The 18,412-nt window shown below is 37.0% G+C and overlaps 4 protein-coding genes across 4 annotated transcripts; 2 read left to right on the forward strand and 2 right to left on the reverse strand.

The window, feature by feature from the left end:
• Positions 1–1,678: 1,678 nt before the first annotated feature.
• On the forward strand, positions 1,679–6,152 carry LOC105125412 (uncharacterized). The gene is made up of 4 exons (XM_011025836.1): positions 1,679–2,634; positions 3,734–3,889; positions 3,971–4,642; positions 4,769–6,152. The coding sequence occupies exons 1-4, from the start codon at positions 2,299–2,301 to the stop codon at positions 5,804–5,806; spliced, it is 2,202 nt and encodes a 733-aa protein (XP_011024138.1). The 5' UTR covers positions 1,679–2,298; the 3' UTR covers positions 5,807–6,152.
• Positions 6,153–7,094: 942 nt separating this feature from the next.
• On the reverse strand, positions 7,095–10,837 carry LOC105125411 (5'-nucleotidase / magnesium ion binding protein). The gene is made up of 10 exons (XM_011025835.1): positions 10,422–10,837; positions 10,171–10,321; positions 9,966–10,026; positions 9,741–9,873; positions 9,431–9,554; positions 9,266–9,322; positions 9,056–9,152; positions 8,402–8,609; positions 7,809–7,869; positions 7,095–7,542 (listed from the first exon to the last, which is right to left on the reverse strand). The coding sequence occupies exons 1-10, from the start codon at positions 10,577–10,579 to the stop codon at positions 7,480–7,482; spliced, it is 1,113 nt and encodes a 370-aa protein (XP_011024137.1). The 5' UTR covers positions 10,580–10,837; the 3' UTR covers positions 7,095–7,479.
• A 2,634-nt stretch (positions 10,838–13,471) lies between these two features.
• LOC105125413 (uncharacterized protein At3g28850-like) lies at positions 13,472–15,415 on the reverse strand. Its single transcript, XM_011025837.1, has one exon. It carries the CDS (start codon positions 14,918–14,920, stop codon positions 13,787–13,789), a length of 1,134 nt encoding a protein of 377 aa, XP_011024139.1. The 5' UTR covers positions 14,921–15,415; the 3' UTR covers positions 13,472–13,786.
• A 923-nt stretch (positions 15,416–16,338) lies between these two features.
• On the forward strand, positions 16,339–17,319 carry LOC105125414 (chemocyanin-like). Its single transcript, XM_011025838.1, has 2 exons — positions 16,339–16,616; positions 16,830–17,319. Exons 1-2 carry the CDS (start codon positions 16,436–16,438, stop codon positions 17,261–17,263), a joined length of 615 nt encoding a protein of 204 aa, XP_011024140.1. The 5' UTR covers positions 16,339–16,435; the 3' UTR covers positions 17,264–17,319.
• Positions 17,320–18,412: the final 1,093 nt, after the last annotated feature.

An 18,412-nucleotide genomic window follows, 5' to 3' on the forward strand; every position in this document is an offset into this window, starting at 1 on the left:
AAAAATACCATCCAAGTTGATATTCTCAACTTGTTACCTGTATCTTTCTCTACGTTAGGTTTTAGCCTAGAACTAGAAAAGAAACACAACGTAAAATCCTGGACGGAAGGGAACGCGACCCAGCAAAGAAACAACAAGGAAAAAGCACGGTCCATTAAAAAATTATGCAGAAGCAAAAACCATATAAAAAAAGGAGAGAATATAGCAGGAGAACATGTAATTTTCCCCAAGTCAAGTGAGTGATGTGACCTGGATTAAAAGAGCTTAATTTTTAAGGCTAAGATGCATAAGATAAGTTATATGTGATCTTCTTCTAGGATTTAGACAGTAGCTTTTTTTTATTCATTTCTGGCCACAATCTAGACAATGGTGCCATGCTTGCGTATCTAATATTAGGCTGCGTTGCCCTCTACAGCACCTACTTCCACCATAGACAAACTCGTTACATCATTCAATGAAGTTTTTTTTTTTTTCCTTCAAAAAAAGGGAAAAGGGAAAGAAACCAGGTTCGTGCGTTAGGTCAGAGCCTACCGAAGAAGATAAAACCCTATACGAGAGCATCGCCATTGATTTGCAGGGACGTCCATCTCACTCCAACTTTAATGGATTCTCACATGAACGGATATGAAATTCTTAGTTGGGTTGGGCATGGATACTTGGACACCTAACCCGAGGCTCAAAAATCAATAAAAAATCTTAAAATCTAAAAAACCACAGCTAACTTTATATCAAATAATTATAAATTATGGCGTTTACATTTAGATAATAGATTTTTTGACCATATTTCACATAGGTTTAACCCCACAGGGAGAGCTACATATAAGCATCGAAGCATCTTTCAAATGGGTTTAATTAACACGGTGTTGTGTACGTTGAGGCAAATTATAAATAATCGGGGTGTTTCTTAGTTAATTATTTTCCTAATTTGAGAAACCCTATCATAAGCTGGTAAACAATCACTAATCCTAAGAATATTGCTGGCCCATGCTTGTCTATAATCTTTATATATTAACACCATTTTTTACATATAATAAAAAAGAAAAAAGAGTTTGAGGTTTTGCTTCCCATAAGAAAAATACAAGAAAATAAAACAAAACTGATTATGCAGGAATACCTCGGGTAAAGGGCATCGTTCAATTATTTTTCTTAAGATGATGAGGCAGAATAAGGACACTATACAATGGTTAATTGCGATTTAATTCATCAACTTGAAACCTTGAATATACGAATGGCACGATTGTAGAGGGGACACACCATGCAAAAATGACCAAAAAAACAAAAAAAAAAGCTATCAAATTTACTAATTCACAGATTTCGTTCATATTTTGCTGCCCAAAATTGGTTTTTTTATGTAATAATAATAATAAATAGAAAAAGCTATTCTTTTTAATAGAAAAAAAATATAATAATAAAAACTAAAAATAAATTATTTTTTTAAGAAATTCATATTAACATATTTATGAACACAAACTTTATATATATAAGGCAAGGCTATTTTGGATTTATTCAGAAATTTTGTAGGTATTGTTTTTTAAAATATTTTTTATTTAAAAATATATTAAAATAAAAAAACATATTTAAAAAATAATTAATTTTTTTTTTTAAGAACACGATAGTAACATCAAGACGTTAGTTCTTAGGTTTATTTTTATGCCTTTTTATATTCATTCGCCGGTCCCTCTCTCCCTCCCTCTCTCTCTCTCTCTCTCTCAAGTCTTAACTGGATTTTGTATATCCTTCAAACTCCATATAACCAACGGCATATTCCACCCATATATTAACAAAAAAAAACACCCCCTGCTCTTCACCAAGTCTCCTCTCTTCTTCGATCTCTTCCCTTTTAGATTTCAAAATCCTTCAAACCCCATTTTCCATATTGTCACCAAACCCACTTCTTCTTCTTTTCTCTCTCTCTCTTTTTTTTTTTTCAATTTTTGATGTTAAAGGCCACTCCTTTCTTCTTATCATGATTAAATGTTCCATTGAATTCTTATACCCTTGAATTCCGAGACAATCTCTACCAAGTCTTATGATCTAACAAGAAAATCCAAGTCAAAATCACACCCAGATTTTCTTTTCCTCTGAAATACAGGAAAGTGAAGATAATCTATCTTGTCTTTTCTATTTGAGTCTCTTTCACTGAATTTGTTGCCATCTTTACCATAATCTCCAAAAGCCGTATCTTAAAATTCTCTTTATATCTCTGAGATCACAAGATCACTTCAAATTTCTCATTCCCGATAAAGTTTCACTCTTTTCTGTTCTAGGAAAGAGAAGTTTCTATCTTTTAAGTCAGAAATGGTGGTGAAGATGATGAGGTGGCCACCATGGCCACCTCTGTCATCGAGAAAATTTGAGGCGAAATTGATCGTTCACAAACTGCAAGGCCTAGATTTGGTACAAGATGAAGAGCAAAACAGTGATGAGGGCAAGAAGGGCTTGGTGGTTGAGATAAAGTGGAAAGGTCAGAAGGGTATTGCTTTTAGGAGGTCTGTAAAGCGGAATTTTACCGAGGAACGAGGGTTCGAAGGTGATGGGTTTCAATGGAATGAAGAGTTTATAAGTGTGTGTAATCTTTCTGGAAATAAAGATGGTGTCTTTCTTCCTTGGGAAATTACCTTTGCAGTTTTCAGTGTAAATTTCCTTTTCTTCGCTTTTGCATTTATTGATTATCTGTTCATGAATTGTTGAAGAGTTTATAAGGGTTGACTTGGATAACATAATGGACATGTGCTTTGACATTAAACTATCTCCTCTCTCTCTCTCTCTCTCTCTCTCTCTCTTAATTATGGCATGTTATAGCAGTCACAATTTTGGTCAATGCATGATTTTTTTGGATGTCTAGAGTCAGATTGCCTTATTGATTTTTTTTTCCCTCTCTTTCATATTGATCAATATGTTATCCGTTATTTTCATGATTTTTTTTTCCCTTGCTTATAAACTTCTATAAAGATGAATACTTGAGGGGAAAAACTATAGCTAATGAAGAATTTATGTATCTCTCCTTTGTTCCAGGAAATTGGATGTTATACAGGATAACAATGGAGGTGTTCCTTTTTTTTTTTTTTGTGGGTGTGTTATTTAACTTCTAATGACTCTTATTCCAGTCATCATATAATGAATTTTTCACATGAATTGTATTTTTTTTTAATCTGTTATATCAGATTTTGCAATATGTATAAGAATATGCTTATGCAGAAGAATTGGTGTTGTTTACTGGGTCAATAAGCTAAATTCTTTGGGGTTCTTTTTGAGTACCTGTAGCTTTCAATTCAAGTCTTATGTGGCTTTCTTTTTTGGTTTATATGTGTGGTGACTATTTTGAAGTGATTGGCTTCACACATGGTGGATGTTATTATCATGCCAGATCATGTAAAGTGGCATGTTCCTGGAGGATTTTCTCATTTTGTTTTGTTTATGCTCTGGATCCTTAAGCTACTTTGCCCAGTTGTTTATTTGACATTGACCTAATTCTCACATGGGTATGTATATTTTTTCAACATGATGTAATATTTGAAATACATATCTACTGAGGATTTATTTGCTTCTCTTGATTAATAATGTGTTTTCATATTACTGGTTGTGAATTAACCATATAACGCTGAAATTTTCATTTTGCCTTTCTTTCTTCGAACTGTTCAATTTTACTCCTGGATATTGGGCTGTAGAATGATATATTGAAAAGTCTTGTACTGATTTTGATTATAAGAAAACCGTGTTTTTAATGGTTCAGGGCTTGAACCAAGGGCCAAGGAGTAAGGTTCTTTTAGTTGGAACCGCTACATTAAACCTCTCGGAATATGCTTCAACAGCTAAGGAGAAAGAAGCTGAAATTGCTGTTCCTTTAACAGTTCACAAGGGCACCGTTGAGGGCACTCCCTTGCTTCATGTAAGTCCATTCCTTTCAATATGTTCTACAACGAAAGTTCATGTCTGTTACATTTCTGACACTAGTTCAAATATAATGCAGTTGTCTCTCAGGTTGATGGAATTGAGAACTATTCGAGAAGCTCTACAAGCAGTGCAGAGTGTGATAGAGACTGCCCCATCATCACCCTCTTCTCTTGAAACTCTATCACCAAGGAGAGATGAACTTTCTGTTCTTAAAGCAGGTTTGAGAAAAGTGAAAAGCCTCCAGGTGAGAAAAAAGGCTTGTCACAAAGAGAACAGCAATGATAGGTGCTGTATCAGAATCGAAGATCATGAGGACAACTACCCATTTGATACAGATTCACTCGATGATGATGCTGAGGGGGAATCGAAAGAGAGCAACGGGGATCCTAGTGCTCAGCTGTCATTCAATTATGAAACATTGGCGCATGCAAACAAGGCTGGAGGATCATTTCATTCAATTGCTATAACTAATGGTGAAGATGAGAGTTGGATATACTATAACCATTGTAAACCGGATATGGGATCTTTGTATGTTGAATACTCAACTGCATCAGACCATGAAAAATCTTCGAAACAGAGTTCAAAACTTGGAATCTTAGCTTGGAGGAAAAGAAAACTGAGCTTTATATCCCCTAAGCCTAAATCTAAAGGCGAGCCTCTCTTGAAAAAGGATTGTGTAGAAGAGGGTGGTGACGACATTGATTTTGATCGCAGGCAGCTTAGCTCCTCTGACGAGTCCAGTTTTGGGGTACATATCAACCCTTTGCTATCTTTCTTCCTTTTCTTTTTTTCTTTGGCTTCTGGCATCGGCTTTATGCCTCTTAATAATTTATACGAGTTCAACTTCATTCTAAGGCTACTTCTGTTCTGGCAGTGGAATAAATGGGAAGAAGGTTCGACTACTAGTAGATCATCATTCACCGAATTTGGGGATGACAATTTTGCCGTGGGCAGCTGGGAGACAAAAGAAGTAATAAGCCGTGACACGCGCATGAAGCTCCAAGCACAGGTCTTTTTCGCTTCAATTGATCAGAGGAGTGAGCGAGCTGCTGGTCAAAGTGCATGCACGGCACTGGTTGCTTTCATTGCTAATTGGTTGCAGTCTAACCGATATGAAGTGCCAATCAAGTCTGAATTCGACTGCTTGATCAGAGATGGATCTTTAGAGTGGAGAAATCTCTGTGAGAAAGAGGACTATAGACAACGATTTCCTGACAAGCACTTTGACCTTGAGACAATTCTTCAAGCTAAAATTTGTCCACTTTCAGTTGTCCCAGAAAAGTCCTTCATTGGATTCTTCCATCCAGAAGGCCTAGAAGGAGATTTTGACTTCCTTCATGGTGCAATGTCCTTTGACAGTATTTGGCAGGAGATTAGTCATCATGGGACAGACTGGTCTAATAATTCTGACCCTTTGGTCTACGTTGTAAGTTGGAATGACCACTTTTTTGTCCTCAAGGTTGAACGGGATGCCTACTATATCATTGACACACTGGGAGAGAGGCTTTATGAGGGATGCAATCAAGCCTATGTCCTAAAATTTGACAAAGATACGACAATCCAGAAACTACCAAAGGAAACTAAAGGATCAGATGAAAAAACTGTCGGCAACACAGGGCAACCAAGCAGCTCCAAGGAAAAAACTCCAGCTGAAAAGAGTCTGCCATCAAGTGCAAACGAGGGAGAAAAGACTCAGATGGAAGAAGAGATTGTGTGTAAAGGAAAGGAGTCATGCAAGGAATATATCAAGAGTTTCTTGGCTGCAATCCCTTTAAGGGAATTGCAGGCTGATATCAAGAAGGGTTTGATGGCATCAACACCCCTTCACCATCGACTTCAAATTGAGTTCCACTACACCCAGCTGACACTACCCGTAGATGAAAATTCATCAAGAGATGTAACTGTTGGCTGATACACCGGCTGCATGGGCTGTTATCATGTAGAATACCTCCTATAGAGTTGAGTTCCTACAATCTTCTCTAAAGTTGATTACTCTAGCCCTTTCCCCTCCTGCAATATATGGTTTTTTAGGAAATAATTAGGCTGACACAGCCATCTAGTGATTTGTTTTCGAGGTTCTTCGTATATTCCAAATGTAGTTTTCGGACCAGGAATGTAACTATCTTCCTTTTTTACGACGGATAATAACCAACTCCCTATAGTAATTTCCATGCATAATGTCGCATACAGCTTCATTATTTTATTTCCCTCACATGTACATGATGCCTTTAATTACAGTGGAAACCATCTTTCTTTAAGAGTACCATAAGGTTGCTTTCTTTACAGTTATATAGAATTGATAACTGCTGCAAATAGGCTTACATATTGCTCATGAAGAACTGTGAAGAGAGAAAAATAGGCACTAAAATAAGTGCTTTCGTTGGCACTAAAATGACAAATAAAAAAAGAACATGTTATTTATTCTTCGACTTCAGATTCTCCATCTTCTTTCACTTCTTTTGCAAGTCCCGAAAATATCCAGCAGGGTTTTTCTCAAAACCCTCCCTCGAAATGCGAACATCTTGACCGGGAGCTTTCATGGTCCCATCTTTTGTTGCTTCTGAGTCAAAGCCAGAGACAGAACCAGTAGAACCACTACCAGGAGCTTTAGCTGCACCAGCGCCACCAGTAATACCAGATGATTTGTCGTTTCCAGACATCTTGTCCTTGCAGCACACCAATAACTTTTAAACAATGAAAGATCTTCGTTTGAAATATTTCTCAGATGATACAAATCAAGAGAAGGGTGGTGCTTATATAGTGCCTTAGGGAACTTGAAAGGATGGAGTATTTATTTCTCTGTTAAATTGGCGTGCCGCAAGATTGACAGTCAAATTTCTTTACAAATCTCGATGAATGCAGTGGAAAAAAAAGGGGTTGTAGCTTTGGTCCTTGATAAAGTTTAGGTTATAGATACCAATTCCCGTGCATAGGTTCATGTCTCGTTTAACCACTACATGCATGCAGCTTCATTTATTTCAGTTAATAGGAACTGAACCTGCTGACCTTCAAATAACAGTCGTTTGATTATTTTCTCTTGCACCTGCAATTTTCTTGCTCTCCATTGCATTTTGGGGAAACTACAAGATTCAAGATGAGAAACGTAGTATGGATATATTCAAAATGGACGGGAGGTTTCTAACATGTAAGCTATTTGGAGGAATGAGATCCAATCGTGAAGAAAACATAGCAAAGAAATAAGAGAGAAACCAAAATTTATGTGCAGGAAATGAATGTTTGGCATAAGCATGATACAGGAGAAGATAAACTTGGTTTAAATAAAGGATGGCATAAATACTTAGGAGCCTTGAATACATAGATTCTTAGCATCACACAAGATCTCATTGCTTTCGGACCAAATGAGCTACAAATACTTTGTCTTGAATCCTCTGACTATTCTAGCAAAATAATGAGTATCTTCTGACAGCATCCTTCCCCTGGGAAAAGATATCCCATAGATTTCTCATGGATGACACTTTCAGAGGAATGAAAGTCACGGGTTAAGGTTAAGTCTAGTTCGCATCTCCACTTGATCAAAGCCTGAGATGAGCTGAAGTATTTTATTGATGTAGAACGCAAACAACTTCAGTTGACCGTTGAGCACATCTGTGAAACAAGCTTGACTACTCCCCACATAGGTGCATCATTCTGCAAGAAATGAACTTAAGTCAAAATTTGAAGTAGCAGCATAAATGAGGGTGTAGTTTTCCACGTAAATTCTCTCTCTGCATCACTCTCACCCTCAAGAAACACAAAATGAATGCCCCGGTCTCTTATCAGAAGTAATTGACCCTCACGCAAGCTTCTCCTGATTATAGGAGTTAACCCGAGCTTCATGCGGACCTTGGGTAGGGTGGCTTGGCAAGACCACTCTAGAAAAAAAAAGGACAAAGATAACAAAGACATCAACTCACCAGATAAACCACATCAAAGGCTTTGCAGTAGTTACTGAGATTGTTCTCAATGTTGTCATTCCTGAAAAAGCAGTTCAGATGATTGAGAAACTAATGAACCCCTTGTTTAGTATAAAAAAATGATGTTACTCCTACTGAAAGATGGTTCTGGAAAGAGAAGTTATCAAATAGTTCTACACTTCAATATCTTCACATGCGGTGACTACTCATGTTTCAGACCTGAAACCTCTTGGTTATAAGCCCAAGACATTTAACATTGCATCGCACAAACATTCAAAAACACAAACAAACCAAGAAAATATCCCTGTTAAATTTCCCTCTGGTAATCATTCCATATTATGGCAAGCAATATTGGAAGTCCATAACTCGTCTCACACAAATTCCATTAACAATACAGTGTCCAAATGCCCAACAGAATTTTGAGTTCCTATCATGCATTTTTTTCACCTGCCTTTCCAGATATATTCAGTATTATGTAAACAGGTAACAAAACGTTAAACCCTCTGGGAACCAGAATTCAGCCAAGATTGGTGAAAACTTGGGAGGGAGGGGGGGGGTATGGTAGAGATAATCAAGCAATTTTACACACTCACAGGAAACCTGCAGAAATTCGAGTCTCATAGTCTAATCCATCAGACATCCCCAAGTCTCCCAGGTGATCACCAAGAAGCAGGACATTGGTTCTCTTCTTTACAGAAGCATTGTCATTGATTGGACCATCGCCATCACCGAAATGTTCATGAACAGGAGCAGCCATCTCTAGAGCATGCTCATTTTTATTTAGACTATGGATCAACTTCCCTGCAATGAAATAGCACACCAGAATTAGGATCATTCTAACATACAGAAGAACAAATAGACAACATCACAAATAAAATTTGATCAATGTTTCAAAATTATATTAAAAAAAAAAACAAAGGAAGAAGCATGTAACCTTTTAGGTTCGATATGACAAAGACACTAGTAAAAAAAAGAGAACATGGCATGTAGCTGAGGTCCTTGCCTTCATAAAAACTGGGCACTAACCCTAGAAGCATAGACCATTCACTTAATTGGAAAAGGAGAGATTATTCTTAATTGGAAAAAGACAGATTACTGGCATTGACTCCAAGGTAAAGTCATATTTCTGCTAGGGATAAAACAAAAAGAAAAAAAGAAGAAGAAAATCCCAGGCAGGTACCGCTATGAGGAGAGGCCAAAAACATATGTTGAAACAGTGGTCACGTAAGCCAGAAAGAAAATGATACCTTTGAAAGAAATGAGGCGACCATCATTATCAAATACCATTCGGTTTGAAACAATCTTAACATTCTTAAAAGATCTATGGACTTTCTGTCTCAGGACCTGGCACAGTGAAAAGAAGAAGCGAGTGCGGCGAAAGGTACCATAGAAATCAGTTAGTTAAGGCACTTGGTTATAGTACAAAATCACCAGAAAAGCATATACTGTAAACTAACCTCCTCTATGATATCTGCAAGCCCCGCAGAGAATATGAGAACTGGAATGTCTCTTTCCTGTGAATTAAGAACACAAGCAAATTTGGTGATATACAACTTGACATGAATACCCCTATTTAGAAAAGACAAAGCTCAAAACCTTATATCGAAATGACAAAATTTTACCTCCAAAAACTCAAAAAGTTCAACCACGCCATCCCTGAAAGCAATTGCAGAGCTAGCAACAGACTCCTTGATTGCATCATATGTGAGGCCTCCCTCAATCAGAAGATTATGGGTTTTCCCCCACCTGCATTAGAAAAACTATTACTTCAGTTTCCCAAACTACAACTAAAATCTCTCCTAAGACATTGACTAAAAGCAAAACACTATGAATCATTTAGGTGCTTATAAACCACCATAGCAAATTTGTCAAATCATCGTATTAGTAACGCTAAGCCAAAATAGCAGAGACACAATAAATAGAGTGACACACCACTCTTCCATGAGCTTAGTTTTCTCTTCAATTGGAATTGTTGGGGAGAATTCTAATGGATGATAGTACTCGTACAATGCCTGCCTCTTGTCATCATACTCCGCGTTGCCCTGCTTCAAAATTCCGTGACTGCCTACACATTGCCATTACAAGAAACTCAAAAGTCCAAATTTATTACAGATTTTCAACTACACAAACAGAACCATAATTAAGACAGTAAAATACTTTGCCCTCGACGACCGTTCACGAAGTAATTGGTTAATGTTCCATCAAAATCTGCTATCACCTTGCATATATAACATCAACAACAACCAAAAAATCTTTTGATTCCAATAAACAAAATCAAGAAATGGAAAAAAAGGGTTCTTTATTAAACTCAAAAATCAATAAAAAGAGCCCAAAAATTATGATAATAAAAGAAAAGAAATACCTGGAGTTTAGCAGGACCAGCCAAACGAACTGCATCGATTTTCCTTTGGAGTAACTGAGGATCACCAAACACTGTAACCTTTGAAAGATCATGATGACCCGCCTCCATTTTTTTCACTTGATTCTTGGAGCTATAACCGCTACACAAAACCCTGGAAAAAAAATAAAAAAAATAAAACCAACGTGTACAACAAATGTAAGAACTGAAAAAGGTGGGCACTTCTTCACATTGCATTCATAAGAAAACAAAACCTGGAATTATTTGATGGGGGAGAGGTAAATATGAGGTAGCAGGGTTGCGGGTTGTAAGTGATGTTTACGCAAGCGGGGAGCGCGGTGAGGATGTTTTGGAGACGATAACAACTCATTTGAGAGAGCATAAATACTGGCGAAGAGTTATATAGTATCATCAGCGTCCTCTGGCCGTACACAACTCCTTCAACAGTGTGAGCCAAATTAAATTTTATAGTTTGGGATATCTTAATGGGCTGGCGTTCTCTATGTAGGCCTCTGAGCCATAATGGGATGGAATGAAATTGCAGATGGAGCCGTTAAGAGAAGACATCACTCAATTTTTCACCTGATGTTTTCGCTTCATTCGGAATTAGAAGATTCCTGAATTTTAAGGCAACGACCAGTCTCTTACAACAATAGAGCTTCATGCTCTTGAACTTGAAATCTAATTTCTTATTATAAAGACAAAAAGAAGATACTTGATGGGTTTTTGTGTAGGTATGATAATTTAACCCAAATTTATACCGAATTGAATGAAATTGACTTAGTGTTTTTTTTAGGTAGTTGTTTTTTAAATAAAAATTATTTTGATAATATTGTGATAATCGAAATAAATAAATAGTAAATTACTGATATTTATATGATTTTTAATGTGTTTATGTCTTTTTTTTATTGTATTAGGTTTGATTTGAGATTTATATTGTTGGGTTTATAATGTTTTTTTGTTTAATTTGTTTTGATTAAGATTGAAATTTTAAATTATTTAGTTATTAATTTAACTTAATAATTTAAGTTATTATTGATAAATGAGTTATAAAATATTCATGAATATATAATTTTTTTTATTAATAAGTAATGGCCAATTTTGTCTTTGAAAAGCTTTTGAGCATTCGTTTCTCCTATTAAGAACCACAATTTTGCTTCCTCTCCCTACTTTTTCCAAGATGGGTTTTCCTTCTTATATCCTTCATATTTTGTTCAGTTAACCTGAAAGCAGCGATCTTGATGGAATCTGAACATGGGTTTGTTTAAAGTTCATTTCTTTGTCACATACGTTCTTGGCTGGTTATGTTTTTGAGCTTGAAGCAAATATTTTGATGGATTAAAGACATATCCATGTTGTTTAAAGATCATTTCTTTTTCACACACGTGTGATCCTACATAGTTCTCTGCTCTTTAAATTTAATTGTGGAAGCTAACTGATAACTCATCCTATTGGGATTGTTTCACCTCAGCGTTGAATTTTGATGATAGTTCTTGTATTTTAGATCTTGGTTTCTAAATAATCTTGAATATAGCTAACTAGAACATTTTCTGGCCTTTCTCACATTTCTTAAACAGGTTTTAATGGATATAGGTTATGCTTATGCACTGTTGGGTGTCGGTTTTTGTTTTTTGCATCTGAAGAAGAGTTACATAACTGGTTTTTGCAGTTCGGAATAGTAAGATGGCTAGACAGGCCAATACTCTTATCCTTGAGAATGGCTGGGGAGCATTAGTGGTAGTAGCAGCGACACTTCTGCAGACCAATTTTCTACTTCATCTGGCTGTGCCATCATTCAATCATGGGCTGAGCTCAGAGACTGCCTTCAACACCTATCATTCGAGTCCCATCACTTTCTGTATTTGAAAATTCTTCTTGATGCTCCCACATCCGTTTATGTTGCTGACCCCCCAAGCGAAGCTCCTAGTTTCAATTTTATCCTCTACAAACCTCGTGATTCCCCATGAAGCATATCCTCTCCTTCTCCGGATTCTTTATATCTGGGTCAGAAAGTCATTAAGACCCTCTTCTGTACTCATTGATTCGGCTGAGGTGTCCCTGTCTCATCTTTTAGCTATTGAATTTGGTTCTAAGAAGAGCCCCGAGTTTCTCTCTGAAAGTGCACTGCTTCTAGGTGCCTTTTCTTCTGTGCTTTCTGTATCAGAATCCTCTAAAACAGTCTGCTTGGAGTGGCTCTGTAGGTTGTTGGAGGATGAGTGCAGATTGTTTAGTCACTTAGGCAGGGTCATTCCAGATGTTCTTGCAGGTATAGGGTATGCTCTATGTTCTTCTGCGGAAGTTGCAAATATTTGCTTAAGAGATTTTTCGAAGACAGACTGTTCCATTTGCTATTGTCATGGCTGCAGCTGGTGTTCTGAGAGCATCGAATAGATCTCCACCAAGTGGTCAGGGATTGTTAATTCTTTCCATCCTAAGGGTTTCTGCGGAAAATAGGATAGTCTGTGGGACAAGGTTTTATTTCTAAAAGTAGAGACTTAGATAATTCTGGTCATGATTATACGACCAGTCTTCTGCTTCAGTGCATTTAGTTAGCTTTGGCTCGGAGTGGTTCAGTGTCTTCCCGACCTTCTCTGCTTGTATCCCTTACTTCAGCATTATCAACAGAGATATTTCCCTTAGAGCATGTATATCAAAGTATTCTTGAGCCAACACATGATCAACTGGACTTGGAGGCTGAAGATTAAAGAGCGTTAAAGCAGTGTAACTCTTACGGAAGAAGGGGCAACTAGTGGTGTTTTCTGCAATCAACACATTTCAGTAGACGAGGAGGGAAACGCTATAGTGGAAAATATGGTACGGCGATTCTGCAAAGAACTCTACTCTGGGCATCGGCAGGTGGCTTTCTTGCTGCATGGGAAAGCAGATGTGTTGCTTGAGGATATATATAAAACTGCCGAGCCTGTTTTCCTTATGGTTGTAGTGTTTGCATTGGCTGTTACGAAGCAGAAACTAAATTCAAAATTCTCAACTGAAAGTCAGGTGGACATATCTATCTTGATACCAGTTTCATTCTCCTGTATCATTGAGCACTTGTTAATCGCGGTTTAGAAATCAAAAGTCGTGGCTACTTGAAGTTTTCCCGTTTTAAAGGTATTTTTGAAAAAGTTTAAATATTTTTTATTTTTTTCTTTATTTCAAATTAATATTTTTCTAATATTTTTAAATTATTTTTATTTTATAATATCAAAAACAATTTTTAAAAAATAAAAAAACCTTGAAATGTTAATCAATGGGGGGATGCTTTCCTAAAGTTGATTTTGACTTTTGATGCTTGAAAATGGGGTGAAAAAGAAACTCTCAACTTCTATGCTTATTACAGAAAAATGGCTCTGTTGCTGCTACAGTGATTCATAAAGTTTCACACAAAGAATGGCTACATTGAAAATGAATATGATGCTTCTTAGAAAGGTATAGCATGCTTATTCTTTATGAATTTTACATAGCGATCATGGAGAGGGCTGGTTCTATATTCTACTCCAGGCATTACAAAAAGGAATGGGAAGGAATCCTTGTAATGATAACAGCACCCTCCAAACAAGCAAGGCTGGAAAGAAAAAGAATTTCAAGTAACAAGGGACAACTCCAATATAATTTATCTTCAACAGCAAAGGGGACAGATTATCAGCCCATTCTCATTACAATCCTGGCAGATACTTGGCAACCCATTTTCTACAACAACCTTATGGCTGCCATTGCAATGGAAACAAAGCACAAACCTAAATCCAGCACATCCTTCACATGGTGAACCAATGAATATATCAATCGGAATCCCTTCAAAGAGTACTCTAAACCTGCCTTGTTCATGCAAAGCCAAAACCTCCTCAGCTCCACCTATATATCTCCCCTTAATGAAAAGCCTTGGAGGGTTCACCCTGCCATCCAAAACCCTCCATAACTCCTCCTTAAACTCCATGTGCATTGACACATCCCTTTCGAAAAATAGTACCCGAAAACTCTCTAAGAGAAAGCGAATGCTATTACAATCCTCAAAAGTTTTTCTGATCCCTCTAAGTGATGTTGTGTAGAGAATTACTGAGTCACTTCCACCTGGTGGACACATCTCTGGGAAGCCTAATATAGGGTCAATATCATCACCTTCCTCAATTCGACGAGCCTTCAATGGTGGTTCTTCTTCCTGGTTTTCAAAATTCTTCTCTGGTTCTTCTCTCATTCTTTCAAGATTCTCTTTCTCAATTCTTGCTCGTCTCTCCTCTTCACTCACTCGCATATGCTCTTTCACTGCTTCTTCAAAGGCAGACAACAAATTCGGGTCAAAAAGGCTCCCGGAATTCAAATCCGGTCGCCGGAAAGATGAGATATCAATCTCTGACAGCGGGGATTGCCTAAAATTAGACCCTTTTGACTCCTCCTTATCTTTAACCCCAAAAAGATCCACTCTTGCCTTCACTACTGGCCTGACATTTTCCTTATCATCATCGACCTCCATTTCCTCATCCTCCTCATCAAGATCTCTCATAAGCTCATTTACATCAATAACATCTGATTCTTGATTAACAACAAAGCTGCTATCTTTAACCTTTTCTTGCTCCACTTCTTTGCATACCATCACCTCTGGGGTTTCAGCTTGAGCTTTGAGAATCGGCTTCTTTATGAACGTCTCGATGAACCCATCTGCTGCATTCACTTGAAGAACTCTGGTTTCCTTCAAGTACCCAATTGGCTTGATTGACTTGAGCTTCTTCATCAACTTCCCTTTCATCATTCCCTTCATCTTTTCCGCTCCTTCAAATTTGGGTATTCAAAATTTGATACGGAGACGTAGATAAAGATGTGTACAAGAAGATTCGAAAATGATCAAGAATAGAGACAAATTTCTCTCCTTCTGGTTCACTTTGATAGAGATGGAAGAGAGGGTTTTCAGCCTCAACGGCTATCAAGCTGTTTATGACTTTAAAAATTCAAAAAAAAAAAAAAAAAAGAGGTTGTGCGGGGGCAAAAGGGGAGGGATTCTATGAGGTGAGACAAGAAGTAGAGTATCTGCAACCTATCTATATCAGTGAGTGATGTGTATATCTCCATGTGATGAAGCTTGGTGGGGTGATGATTTCCATAGTGCAACGGTCATAATCTATGTCATGGGCCTACTTCTTTGCTGGCCTTCGGCCTTTTCTTGAGTATATTCATCATGCTTTATGTGCCTTTCCCACCTTCCTTTTTCGAAGTGAAATTACAGGGGGGCAAGAGGTAAAGGATAAGATTGTAGTTATTAGACTTGAAATAAAACAAATTTGAGTTCTTGGGCGGCCAAGTCAATTATTATTTTTATAAAAATAACTTCATTTTTTAAAATTATTTCTTTTATGTTGACTGGTTAGGTTCGGTTAAGTTAATATCATTTCTTATTCAAATTGAAACTCAACCTGTTTTTCTAACTAATCCATTAGTAAGTTTAATAATTATAAATAAAATTAAAATTAAAAAAATAGTTCTGAACAAATAATAATAGTTGAATGGGAAAACAGTAATAAATCTCATATGGGTTGAAATGTATTTAATATTTATTAGTGATTTAAGAAGAGATATTTTTAAAATTAGAAGTTTCCATTCTTTAAAAAAAGGTGTTTTATGAACCCATCATCCACGGGGAATAACAAAAGTTTTCTAAGAATATAAAATAAAATTTAAATATTCAACAAGTTGTTTGGAGCCCACTAACAGGGGGTTTGATGGGTAGTTAGCCATGTTTCTGCAGAGGGGCCCATTCGAGCTTGTGATGTCTCATTGTACTGGGCTAGGCCCTCTTATTTCATGCCCAGAACTTAAGAAAAGGAAAAACCCTAAAAAGGAATTATTTTTATTTTTATTTTTATGTAAAAGAATCCTTTTTTCATGGAGTTTTACACAAATAAAGAATGTGGTATTTAAATTATCTGAATTAACCAGATTCAACAAAGGCGAGACAAGAAGCATAACTAAAAAATAAAAATAAAAATAAAAATCCATAATAAATTAATCGTCAATCACAAGTAAATGAAATACAAAGTAATGAATATCGTTGAAGTAATGGGATTTTTTGGACATGAGAAATTGTGAAAAGGGAGGATTTTGTTGCCATATATTTCTTGATTGGGCTACTAGCAGCAGCTATTATTAGTCCTTTGGTCAGTTACACAGCCTTGAATATGGTAATATCTCCCACCACCTTCAGACATCTTCCTCTCTACCTCCTCCAAATTCCTCACTGCTCTGTAACGGTACCTGGAGCACAAACCTTCCATCTCCCTCAATGGCTCTGCAAAGACATCCTTGCATTGCAATACTGTTTGCACAAGCCATTATTGCAACATTTGATGCCACTTCTGGTTTAAGGTACACAGTGGGAGGCTCTGTCTGGTCCATCCCACCGCATCCTGATTTTTACTACAACTGGTCCTCCTCTCATACTTTCTATATCGGTGATGTCTTAGGTATGTATCACTAACTCTTATGTCCATTGCATCCATCAAATTAAAATTGTTTCAGTGAGTCAGATTCGCGTGATGATTTCTCGTTCCCATCCGCGCAACACGTAAAATACATTTTCCAGTGTTTTTTTTTTTAATTTTTCTATTAGGAATCGATGATGGATGATCATTGTTTAAGGAGCATCTATCATTTTTAGTTAATTTTCTCGGCTGCAGTTTTTGACTTTGAATACGAGTTCTTCAATGCGATACAAGTGCCAAGGCTAGACTACGAGAGCTGCACTGCTCTTAATCCAATGAGGATCCTTACAAGAAGTCCAGCAGTGGCAATATTAATTCATGAAGGTGTAAATTACTACATTTGCAACATCTCGAATTACTGTGATCTAGGCCTAAGATTTTCGGTTGTGGTCCACAAGTTTTACTATTCTACAGGGCATTCACCAGTACCACCTCCAACCTTGAGTCCATATCCAGCACCTGGACCATCTCAAGCTGGGTGGACTGATGTATCACAACCTTCTGTACCTAACAATAGTCCAATAGCTCCTAACGCTGGAAGAAGAAAGGGATTGCGTGCTAATTCTGGTGGAACGGTTGTTGGATTGGCTTGTGCGTTATGTTTAGGGACGTTGTTTGTGTTACTTTGATTCTTTAGTGTCTCCTTCATTTAAGCTAACATCTTTTTATATATTAAAAAGATTGAGAGTGGAAAATCTTCTTCATTTTAAATTCCTAGAGCGGATTCCTGAAGCTCTAAATCAAGACTCTCTGTGGAAGCTAACAAATCCTATCCCAGGATGGACTCATAATCTCCTTGACATTGCTGAAACATGTGATTAATCAAATGGTTTGTATGAGATTCGAGCACATATCTTCCACATATTAAAGGTGTATGGCAGCTAGTTCATCACCTGGACCATAGCAAGGTGGGTGGATTAATGTGTCGCAACCACCGGTCCCTCGTAGTAGTCCCATGGAACCACACAGTCTCACAGGTTCATGTTGTAACTCAGGCTAGTGGCTTCCGCATTTTGCTGTAAGGGATGTTGTTTGTTCATGCTAGTTGAGCAACATCTCAACATCTAAATTTTAAATTGATAAAACCTGGTGGACTTGTCGATCAACGCAACTCATGAGCCCGAGTTGCCAGTATTTATAATGTCAAATTAGGAATGTTCAAAATTTGACTATATATATATATATGTTAATTAACTCATTAATTATGACGGTAATCAAGTTCAGGATACTAGTTGCCAAGCGCACTAGTTTAAAAATAACAATTTGATTCTATGCAGCATCATGCTTGTAAAATACTCCAGCATTAATTGACTTTTTCCTAGTAGCAATATGCATCAAGTAATATCCTTCATGCTTCCAAGGGCCAGCAATTTTAATATTCAAATCTATGAATTGTATTAACTTCACTAGAATGGAACTAGTTCACCAGGTTATTGTTCTTATTCTAATCAGGCATCATGTGGTGGATGTCATATGAGGGATCTTTCAACAAACGAACAGTAATTGGTTGAAAATTATATTTCAATGTTCCAGGACAAAAAATCAGAGTCGCAAGTCACAATCTATGTCCTTGTCTCACCTCTGCTGCGCAAAGAGCAGTAATTGGTTGATAATGAATAATGAACAACTGCATTCGGGACAAAATAATGAACAACTGCCGGTCAGAATCATGTGTTGAAGGTCTAATTTCGATTACTGTGTATGCGCAAATGAATCATTGTATTAGTCAGAGTCTGTCCATGGCATTTCGGTTGCATCCTTGCATCTGATGGATTGTG

Source organism: Populus euphratica, unplaced genomic scaffold (assembly GCF_000495115.2).
Source record: "Populus euphratica unplaced genomic scaffold, PopEup_1.0 scaffold22.1, whole genome shotgun sequence".
Taxonomy (NCBI): domain Eukaryota; kingdom Viridiplantae; phylum Streptophyta; class Magnoliopsida; order Malpighiales; family Salicaceae; genus Populus; species Populus euphratica.